The sequence below is a fragment of the Dufourea novaeangliae genome, unplaced genomic scaffold, assembly GCF_001272555.1.
Source record: "Dufourea novaeangliae isolate 0120121106 unplaced genomic scaffold, ASM127255v1 scaffold296, whole genome shotgun sequence".
Lineage (NCBI taxonomy): Eukaryota > Metazoa > Arthropoda > Insecta > Hymenoptera > Halictidae > Dufourea > Dufourea novaeangliae.
In genome coordinates this window covers 622,472-633,755 of record NW_015374174.1, presented here as the reverse complement: position 1 = coordinate 633,755, position 11,284 = coordinate 622,472, and the positions used below count along the sequence as shown (strand labels likewise).

The window sequence follows — 11,284 nt, the reverse complement described above, 5'->3', positions numbered from 1 at the left end:
GAATTTTATGGATGCTATTTTAGGATGTCAAGGGGGGTTGAAGTCTCCGTTGAAACTTCAATAAAATGGAAATAAATTTATTAAAAATCAATACATGTCACTTGCCGAGTTTTTGTTACTGCGACAAATACCAACGGAAAAATAAGAGCGAGCAGTCAGTGCATTTTCGTGACACCGTAATATTCTGTCATATCTTGTTGAAGACATTACACTGCATCGACTGGAATAGTTTGCAGCATCTACATTTTAACAGGTATTGCCCAATTCATCATCTGTCAGGTGACCATTCAGATCGCTGAAACATTTTGTGTCGAGAACTTCAAAAATAAAAAAAAATCATCCAAAACTATGTTGAACTCTTTTCTAACCAAATGGAAGTTTTATGTAACTGATGAAACGAAATTATCCAACTGGGAAGAAGTTGTAGTGAAGTAAAAAATTAACGTAAGATGTAAACAGAAAGCTATAGATCACCATTTGATCTTTAAAAAGAGTACTTGAGGTGGTATAAATTATATAAGTGTAAATCGCTTTACAAGATGTCTCAGTTACGTCATCTGTAGTAGAAATCATTAACTAAAGTATGACTTATTGTTGATAAGTACGAGATTATATCTTAACCACCAATAATTTCACAAGTGGGTTACCTACACAAACACAGTATGTAACTGTGTGGTACTTTATAAAATTATTCCCCTGTAATTTGTCTCAGATACTTTATTAACATTACATACGGTCTATCAAATGATATTTATACTCGGTGTTGATATTGATACGAATACGATTTGATATCGTCTACATCGTATTAGGCTATTCGATCGTTTTTCATATTAAAATTAGATGACTGCCATTTGAAAGTTTTAAGACGGTTAAACTTATTTTTGGTACACTCTATTAAGATTTTCCATAAAACTATATTGATACCAGTGTTTTGTTTTGTATAAAAAGTCCGTGTCAAAATGATCTTGTGACGCTACGTAATTCAAAAAAATTATCTACATAAATTACAAGGACGTGTCATTTGGGTACAGTTTATAACGCATTATACAACAAAGCTTATGTAGTACAAACTATCGTCTTAGATAATTAGTGATTACAATGGGACGTATTAAATCGCAACTAATAACTTTTAAATACCGCTGATGAATTCGCATATTTCTTCTGCATCTTTTAAATTGGATATTGGACTACATGTCATTACAGTTGACATTCATCAGTGTCATCGGTATTAAACGAATAGAATCAATATTAAAAAGATCTTATTAATATCGACGACACTTAAATAGCATACAATACGCATAAGTTACATGTTAATTACTAATACGTATTATCATCTGCATAATACCTACACAGGTGTCGTTTGATTAAGAATAACACACTTCATTTGTTGAATAATAATTCTACAGAAATCGCGCTTTAATACGAAATAAGTGTTAATATAGTTTTGTATTAAGGTCAATTTATGCTTAGAGTACAATGGAGAGCAAAGGTAGCCAATCATATTGGAATTTCTAATAGTGTACGAGTACAATATTAATTATGTAACATATTTATATATTTAAAAATCAAATGTATCTCACAAGATTATAAACTACACCAATTACACAAAATTAATTATTTATGTAATATTCCACTGTGTGATATCGTTAGAATATATCCTAGATTTATCAAAATCATTAGAGGTGTTCCATTAAACTCGCGTATACAGTTACAATTACTAATAATATTCGTGGTTACAAGTTATGAATATATTATATATTTTCCTTGGTCACTGCAATTTTTCAATTTTTTTTTTAAAGCTACCTGGTGTCTCCTTTATGATTACTCTAAGCCATTATAAATTGCTTCCTGATTAGAATTATTATTTGGGTGGTCTATCTTGATCCGAAAAATATTTAGTGGCGTTAGGGAAACGTAAGGGATCTGGAAAATCTGGTGTTCCGTATCTGCGTGGATTCAAGCAGTCTCTGATTGCTTGACCGAATGCACGTCTGACACCAGGATCTACAGCGACAGCGACGGCAGCGCCATCAACTTCCTCTACACCCGCTCGATTCACACCTTCTCTAACTAAGCGTTCCATGGACGCTGTTATTGCTGAGTGATTTGGTGTAGGACTGACTAATAATCGTGGTTTCTGTTGTTCAATTAATTTACGACGTTTAGTGGGCAATGTGCCTAAGTAGGCATCGCTGAATGTTGCTACACCACCATTTGTCATTCCTTGTGTTTGTAGTTGACGACGTTGCCTTACGCCGTCTCGAGCAATTATTGGTACCCAGTCCTACAATGCACAATTTCTTCTATATCATCACTATTTATATTTTAAGTTTCTACAAGCCTGTAGATATGGACTTACTGAAGGTAATGCTTCATGACCTGGGAAAGTCTCTGGAACTTCCTCACCATCATCTGCTGGAGTTACTTCTACAGGTGTTATTTCTTCTACAACTTCAGCCTCTACAGGCTATAATGGCAATGATTTATTAGATTTGTATCAATGCTATTTTTATTTTATAACATCTTGACGTATAACTTACCTCCGCCTCGGTTTGTGCTTGTGAAGGTTGATGTGCCGAATCCGAAGGCACAACAGACGGTTGAGAGGAGGGTACATTCTTGTATATTAAAAGTGGAAGAATTTCTGAATCAGGAGGTTGCGTCACGTTACGGTAAGGGGGTATGAAAACGTCCTCCACAAACAACCGTAAACAGGGGTGACTGTCTTCGAACCTTTCAGTCTATTTAAAGTATGACTCAATTATTAATGTATGTGAATTAGGAATTCAGTAACTATGTTGACTATGTAGCTCACCATAAAACGCGTCACAATAGCTTCCAAACCTGCTTGACCACCACGAATGGAATATCGCAATACTGCACATAATTGTCTTTCCAAATGACATAGAGTAGTGAAAATTTCTTGCCCGAACGTACTGTCGCTAATATCTTGAAGAAGAATTGAGTTATGGTATTGAAAACAGAATACGTTACAATAAATTACGATCTACAAATACGAACCACTATTGAACAGTAATTGTAGAATATTTGTGATATGACGCTGAAGTAAAGCTTCTACAGTTGCACAAATATCTATAACACGCGAACCACTTCTACCACTGGAATCCTCTTCCGTCGCTAACAGACTTTGCAGATGTGGTCTCAATTGTGATAAAAGCTGTTGCGCAGCCTGTTCTTGCATTTCTTCCGGTGTAGTATTTGGAAAGTTGTTTTGGAAAAATTCTTGCAATGGTCTCCTTTGGCGAGACATTGGTTCCCACTGGCCGCTCCGGAATCTCATCATATCTTCTAGTGTCATATTTTGTAACTATTTTTGTTTTTAATACAAAAATGATTCTGTGTTATTATACTATGTCAAAGTATAAACATTTCTTAACAAATATTTGTTGTCATTACCACTAATACAGTTAAGTTCACAAGGAAATTTCCTTCATTCCCGGGATTTTGTAAATCGAAAAGCGACGTGAAGGGATGCAAAGCGTCTGCCACAGTTGGACCATTAGGCCGGGCTTGACTGAAACCCAGGCTCCTAATATACGAAATAATGTTAATAGTGCCACATTCTACGTAATAAATAAAAATCGTGTATCATGTAAGTAATAAACAAACCTATCTACTACCATCCCTATGTTTAAATTCGGATTACTAACTAAAAGCAACCGCATTGCAAGGTCGAGTGTTTCGGCTAAATCAGGACCTGTAATACAACAAATAGGTATAAGTTGTGAAGTCAAAAGCTAACGTATTTTATAATTACTTACTGTTACTGTTGATGTTAATGTTGCCAGTGGTGTTTGTGGAGCTCGTGTTACTGGTCGTGGTTGATGAAGTTGTTGCTGAGAATATAATAGTTTAATTTACATTGTACGACAATTGTTATTTCACATTCACTTGAGTTATATACCTGTTTGTGCCGGAGTCTGAGTTTCTGTTGTGGATGCCTGATTCGTCCGAGTTCCCTGTGATGTTGAAGTAACAGTCCTGGAAGCTGTATTTGCCATTCGACGTTGAACGTGATGCGAATGACAAGGAAGTAAAGGATCGAAATCAAGTCCTTGACCTATACTCATTCCAACACCCAGAGGATGTGCCTGTTGATGAAATACGTGTGGGCGCGATGTGCTTCTAGTATGTGTTGCTGTAGTAGGGTGAGTACCTACGTTACTTCTGTAATTAATAATAATAGAATGTAAAGTAAATGCGTAATGGCAGGTATAAATATCAAAGACTGACAAAATCTGTAACAATTATGCTATTTAAATATACATATAATATGATAAACGTACCGTGCTTGGGTACTTTGTCCAGCATTTGTATTTCCATCGAGCGATGAAACTGTTTGTTGTCCAGCTGCTGGCGGATTTTGGGATGTAATTGTGGTGGTAGTAATACCACCTTGCACCATATGACCCGCTACAGCCTGCATTATATTTCGTATAAAATCAGATGGAGGAGCTGAACCCCAGGGGAATGCGCCAGCAACGCCACCTATTCTTCCTATAAAGACGGTATAATAATATTAAATAAACGAAACCGCTATATATGATGAATCAGTTAAAATCATAGGAGAATATTTTCCTTTTGTTTAGAACTTACCACCATTATTGTTATTATTATTGTTGTTATTTTCACCAGACTGAGACTGTTCACTTCCCGATGCAGTATCGATATTACCTTCAGGACTAACTTCCATTAATACTTCCACATTGTTTGGCAAATTAAAGACTGTACCTGGAAAATAATTTTCACTTGCTTCTCAAAATGCTCTATAGTTATATCTATCACAAAATCACAACACATACCAAACGGTGATTGTGTCGGTTCTTGATCTTGCTGTTGCTCTGCTTGCTGTTGAGCAGGTCCAGTTTCAGGTTCTGGTTGTTGATTACTTTCTTCTGTATTAGCATCATTTGATTCTGATTGCGCAGCCGTGCTGGCAGTGTCACTGTTTTCTTCACTGGCGTTGTTGTTATTTCCATTCCGACCATGTACACTAATATGTGCCTGCCAGAAATTCATTAGAGAATAATTTCATTACAAATAGAACGCAATTTAAGTACTTGTATCAATTATCCTCACCTCTACCCGAATTGGACCGTCGGAGTGCATAATAGCCGATTGTTGAATAATAATGGGTCTGCACCTCAAATTTCTGGGTGGTTGTTGACCCATGTCAACAATAATATCACTTAAAGCGTGACAAGCATGAGACAGATAGTGTAAGCTTTCACTGACACCGTCTACTATTCTCTGACTTTCTTCAACGCTTCCAGGCCCGCTCTACAAATATTCACGACTTTTCATTCGAAATAGTGTCTAAAGACGAAGTAATATTTGCATGACATACTGAAGAACGCAATCTACTTACTCCTTGGGGTAATGCTCGGTCAGCAAGCATGAGAGCACGATAACGCTCAAGGAAGGGTCGTAAACTGTCTTGAGTATTCATTAACTGTTCCAACAATTCTGCCATCTGTGGAGGTCGTGGAAACCTAAAAATATTAGATGCATTATACTGTATATCACCTTACAAACTATAAGATATATAATAAGAGATCGTTACTGTGTTGTAGGTCGCCTATTTGATTGTCCTTCACTAGTCGACGTAGATCCTTGCTGTTCAGATTGCGATGGTTGCGATGGTTGCGATGGTGGCGATGGTTGCGATTGTTGCGATTGTTGCGACTGTTGTGCATCTGACTGATTTTCCTCGTTAGTATCATTCGGTGATGCTGTCTCAACACTGTCTTCGCTATTTCCTGCTTTCATATATCGTATCATTATTTACATTATTATATACAGTTTTTGTTTGTACATACCTCTATATAATCTGACATTTGCTCCAGCTGCAGAGAAGGCAGCCGCAAATGCAGCTGCAGCAGCTTCTGTTAGTCTGGTACCACCATTCGATCTGCCTTCATTATTGCTAAAAATACTGAAGTTGTTTATTAATTTATTTCACTACGGTTTACCATAACTAGTAAGATCCTCTTTATACTCACTAATGCTCTGTTTCTAATTGCTGACTGTGTACTTGCACTACCTGAGTCAGAGGTGGTTGGTTACTTTCAGATGAAGGAGGGTTAAGAGGATAATTTGGATCTGCCAGCCTTTCTACCAGTTCATTTGCACGTTGAAGCATTCGTCTTGCCAAGAGTAAACGGCTGTTAGATAAACTGTTGCTCAACTGAGGTACTGGTAATACTATTGAATGGAATAAGTACTATATAGAGAGACAATACTGTCAAACTACAGATTCTGCTATGTAAGAAAACTATTGCAATACCATGTTCTTCAACAATTTCTGCCGGTACAGACATTGCACCCAAAAACATAGTATTCCCATGCATTTGGGCTCGAGTAAGTCTATAATGTGTTCTTTGTGGATTTTGCCAGCCTTGTCCTCCATGATTTTGACCCTGACTTTGGCCACTGTCATTTCCTCTCTGACCAGGTTGAGGTGGTGCGCGTTGCACCAAATGAATGACTTTTCCATTAATATCTGTATTACGAATATTTGAATGAATATGGACTATGTAGCTTTTAATTATATGTATTTTGATGTCTATAATGCAATGCAAAATTCCTTACCATAATCATTTAACTTTTTGTCATCTTGAAGCACTCTACCACAATAAATAAGTCTTTGTGAGTCTGCTGGTACTGACACTGCTTCTGCAATGTATTCTTTGAAGCCTCGTACCGTTATTTGCTTTAAAAGAAATCAATACAAATGTTTCCTCATGTGTTATAGATTTATAAATTTATTTATAACTAGATATACTGTTCTATATCACATTGGTTACATGTTAATAATTAAATTTTTTACTTCAGCAGATTTCAATATAATATGCAAATAATAGACATATACATCCAATCATGTCGGATGCTTTGAATACCTGAATATTTTGTCAGAAATTAAACTCCAGCTCAATAGATGCAAATAGCAACAAGATCATTAATAAATAACAAACATAAATTGTATACTTTTTATTCTGCAGTTATGTCAAATTGACAAGACTATGTTTTACATTGCGCTATATACATTTATTACATTATTACATCATGTACTAACATATCAGTCATTTGTATCCGATATACAAAGTAAAAATGATATGGGACCCAAAAAGCTTTCTATTGCTGTATAATATAATAATTACATGAATATTATTAAATGCCGAATGGAATGCTTAAAAAACAACTAGATATAAATAAAATACAAAAGGTTAGTTGTTGAAGCTAACGTTTACGTTACAGGACAACAAATTATTCAATACTACGAAACATGTACATAACAAGCAAACGTCATTTATCTGCATGGTAACACCTTCTAAATTTGTGACTGATATACTTAAAACTAGTAATGTTAATTACTGAGGACATTTATAGTGTATAACATCATTAAATCATAAATATGCAGGGCAAAAGAATTGGTTGCCTCAAGATGTGCAGAGAAAAAAATGTACTTACGTCGTCTTCCAACGAGAAAGCATGATTTTGTGAATCTAAAGTCTTCACCGTAAGGTCAATCATCGTAGATCGGCCTTAATTCACACGGCAAAGCTAAAATTTCAGAAGATGAACAACATTATTAGGACGATGGCAATGTGTAGGACAGAATTCTCTTGTTACACTCACGCAAAGCACACGCAAGTATGGGGGTCTGCAAAACGACACTCAGTAACTTAACAAGCTAATAAGACGAAATATACAATGCTCGAACTACGGGGAAAATTTTTTTTTATTCGAATCGATCCGACGTGACGAAGAAATTACGTAATAAAACTCTATCGCGTCGATTTTTATCGTTTTTTTAATGAACCCACCGATGAAATTTTACAGCGACAGTCGACACGACAGACGTTATTTTACCCAGAATTCGCTTTATCAGCGACACTACGGTTGTCGCCAATACACCAGCGAAATTATTCCCTAGATGCAAACGTGCTTCAGAATTGATTAGAATCGTCGTAATTCTGTCGTATCGACAGTGTTCAAGTTATTTCGATGTAGTTTAGATGGCGGTACTAAAACAAACCCGTCGAGTCGGTGAATCGATAACGTGAATTTTAGAAATCGCGCGCAATTTTTAAATCAAACGAAAACAGATTTTCTTTGCTAATTTGTGACTAAATCGATCGATATTGCCGATTTTCTTTAAGTAAATGAAACATTCGGTTCTACGTTCGTAATTATGACACTAAAAAGCTTTTAATCAGATTTCCCTACGTGTCCAAATATTAAGTCGTCATTTCCCCATCGCAGATTTCACAGACACCTATATTCATAGTACATATACAACTAGGTATGAAACTTTAATCAACAATACCTTCAAAACTATCAAGTAACTACAGCTAATATTTCATACATATCATTAGAAGTATATATTTTATCATCCTACAAAAGGATGGTAAAATCGAAGTGGTACAGTTGGGGTAATTTCCTTGTTAGTCGTTGTTTCGAAAGGTACCTGTATGTATAAACGTTAAAGTGGGCGAAAAAAATAAAAAATAAAAATGGAATCATGCGTCGTTTCGCCAAATTCTCGTGATCTCATTTTTTCACCAGAGGGACGGTGTCGAGAGACGACGATGCACTCGTCGATCGCGCGATCGTGAAGGAACAGGGATTTTCGGGTGGAGGACGAAGCGCGGATGAATTCGAAAGCGCTACCGTCGAACGGATCGCAATCCAGGGGATCGAGGGCTGCCACTGGGCATCGCGTGATCCACGCGAAGATGAAAAAGAGAAGCGGAGAAGATTCCATGGCAGGCCGATCGCATTATTCAGATTAGGGCATCGACTGAACCACGCGGGTATGCCGAGGAGTACACGCGTTCCTTTGTATGCGTATGCACGCGTACATATACTTATATCGGTAGAAGATAATACGGCCGATCGTGCACCGTCGAAGAATGTTAATGGTGCTTCAGTTTTGTATGCAGGAAGTGACGGCGCGTTCCCGTCTCATACCGTAGCGGGCCCCGGCGCCCCGGCGTCCGAGCAGAAAAAGGCCCCAATAAGACCGATAGAACTGAAAAACCAAGAGATTCACCCGTGGCCGTGTCGGAGGAAGATAAGAGAGATGCTTCTTTAAATCCCATCATAAACACACAGAGCCAGGGGCTCTCAACATTCCTTGAAAAATATAGAATCCACGCTGGTATTTTGTTAGCTTGTCTCGCGATCCCTTCTGTTAGTTGGCAGGAATAAGTATTGTTAAAAGTGAATACATACAAATACTGTGGGAATCATTAATTGTCTATGGAGTGATCATGTTTTTTGTGATTCTCATCTTGACACGTTGACCGCCATGATTCTTTTATTGTTAGTATCTTCAGTGGTGGTAGTTACCAATGACCGGATACGTATTGCCATAGTTCTGAATATTCTTTCAATTTTTAGTAACACAGAGGACCGAATAATAATGTGGAGTTAGAAATTTTGTAATGAACATGTATGATAGGAATATCAACAATGCATTACGACGTCACGTTGGATATCGGTGATCACAGGTGGAATAAGCACATCATCTACAAGGATATGTTAATCGTCTAAGACGTTGTTGGTCCGAATAGAGTCGGCTGAGAACGAGAGTATAGATAACTTAATATTAATTACCCTAATTAATGGATTGCCGGAGGAGGATCAATTGCTTGGCCTGCGCGTCCCCCCATCGATTTAAATCCTTCGGTCCCATTGGGACAAGAAATAGAGAGGCGCCAGTCAGAGTTGCAGCTTCGTAATGATGTAGCTATCTCGATTTAGCATGCCTTGAAGTCTTGTCAGTTAGTAGATACTTAAATTATTTTAGTACCCCGTGTTTCGCCAGTCGTCGCATAGCATTGCTCGCCCAGTCCTGCAGTCGTTGCTCAACAATAACGACAAACTGTCGAAAAATGGAATGAAACGAACGTTGAACGCCGCGTGAAAAAGGTAGAGAAAACGAAGGACAGAAAACGTAATTCATTCTCGTGAATGTATCGACGAGTTTATCGTGACTAATACTCGGAATGGGAACACGTGTTACGATCGACACTCGAAGTAATCGCCACTCGATTTACCTCTCCTACACCTCGCTAGTCGAGAGCTGCTCCGGTCAGCGGATCACTTCGATAAAATTCGAGATGAACAATCTCGAACAATCAGTCTGATTAATCTGTTACGTTTCAGCACAGCAATTTTTATAAATAAAACCAAGAAAAAAGTAAATTCTCCAATCTTCGACTACACATGAAAGGTAGAGGATATTTTCATTCATAAAATTGTATTTTATTCCACGTTTATCGATAAACTGCTTAATGAGGACGAACGATAATAGTTATAATACAGGGACTGGAGCCGAGTGCCTATGGAAGAATTCGAAACGACAAACGGGAGCTCTTTGACTATCCCTATCGGCCACCTTAATGCCTCTGCATACTCTAAACTGCTACTGGCTGCTCTGCCATCTTTCCCGTCCTCTTTCTTCCTGGCTGGTCGTCCCTTTTTCTCGACAAGAAAACGAGGAGTTCGCGTGCGTGCCTTGAAGCTATGCAACAGGGAGATCCAGGGAAGCTGGGGAGAAGGGATAAACCAATATACCGAGGCCGGTAGCGAGGAAGACTGCGTGACACGTCGAACCCGCGTGCGTGTGCGTTGGCGCCAGGCCGCATTCTCGCATTCGTTAACTAACACATCGAGTTAGTGCTCCCTCACCGCAGCTCGTACCTCCTTCCCCTGGCTGACGCCGCTCCCCTGCCCCCTATAGAGCCACCATCGTACCACCCCGCGATATTAAGAGCGGTCACGGATCCCAAATTTGCCATCCGTGGAGAGGGCGCGGACATCGATTTGTCCTCGTCCCGTTTACACGGCACACCGGTACGCGTTTAAGATGACCGGTTTCCACCGGTGCGCATCGGTCGCCAATCGTCTTTCGGGGCAAAGCGGTTCTCGTGAAGAGTTTAGGTATCGTACCGCTGATCGTACCCCGAATCGATACGCATTGTCTTCGTTATCGACGATGATACAATTTCCGTTCACCGAGTCCGATAATGGCCGCTGCGACTATACGTTGCGAACCTGTTCGATGCTCGTGATGAAGATGGAACCCCTAAAGGACGGTTTGACACGTGAGCCATTGGCCAAAAACCTCTCGGAATCGCTTCTACAGTTTATTCCGGAGGGAAATGCAATTCTGGAAAATATTGGAAGCCTCGAGAAAGACTGGTCGCTGAAAATGAAGGATATGTACATACATGTATGTAGATTATGTCGAGAG

General features: G+C 38.5%; 1 protein-coding gene across 2 annotated transcripts; it reads right to left on the bottom strand.

Annotated features, from left to right (window-relative positions):
• Positions 1 to 1,735: 1,735 nt before the first annotated feature.
• LOC107192048 (large proline-rich protein BAG6) lies at positions 1,736 to 7,900 on the bottom strand. Of its 2 annotated transcripts, none has more exons than XM_015581230.1 (21): positions 7,848 to 7,900; positions 7,492 to 7,584; positions 6,613 to 6,733; positions 6,308 to 6,523; positions 6,024 to 6,225; positions 5,841 to 5,956; positions 5,585 to 5,780; positions 5,390 to 5,513; positions 5,101 to 5,301; positions 4,824 to 5,025; positions 4,618 to 4,752; positions 4,308 to 4,518; positions 3,926 to 4,188; positions 3,783 to 3,857; positions 3,631 to 3,718; positions 3,418 to 3,550; positions 3,022 to 3,328; positions 2,816 to 2,949; positions 2,541 to 2,741; positions 2,360 to 2,467; positions 1,736 to 2,284 (listed from the first exon to the last, which is right to left on the bottom strand). In XM_015581230.1, the coding sequence occupies exons 2-21, from the start codon at positions 7,552 to 7,554 to the stop codon at positions 1,862 to 1,864; spliced, it is 3,519 nt and encodes a 1,172-aa protein (XP_015436716.1). In that variant the 5' UTR covers positions 7,555 to 7,584; positions 7,848 to 7,900; the 3' UTR covers positions 1,736 to 1,861. The 2 variants fall into 2 exon arrangements, with proteins under 2 accessions (XP_015436716.1, XP_015436715.1); XM_015581229.1 differs by having other exon boundaries at positions 7,660 to 7,889.
• Between the last annotated feature and the right edge of the window lie 3,384 nt (positions 7,901 to 11,284).

What these genes read in the sequence shown, in the direction of transcription:
- LOC107192048 (XM_015581230.1), bottom strand. Translation starts at nt 7,554, where the DNA reads ATGATTGACCTTACGGTGAAGACTTTAGATTCACAAAATCATGCTTTC. An exon ending in CAATTAGAAACAGAGCATTA is followed by an intron (nt 5,957 to 6,023) that starts GTGAGTATAAAG and finishes AAACAACTTCAG; the next exon opens with TATTTTTAGCAATAATGAAG. An exon ending in AAATGTCAGATTATATAGAG is followed by an intron (nt 5,781 to 5,840) that starts GTATGTACAAAC and finishes ATATGAAAGCAG; the next exon opens with GAAATAGCGAAGACAGTGTT.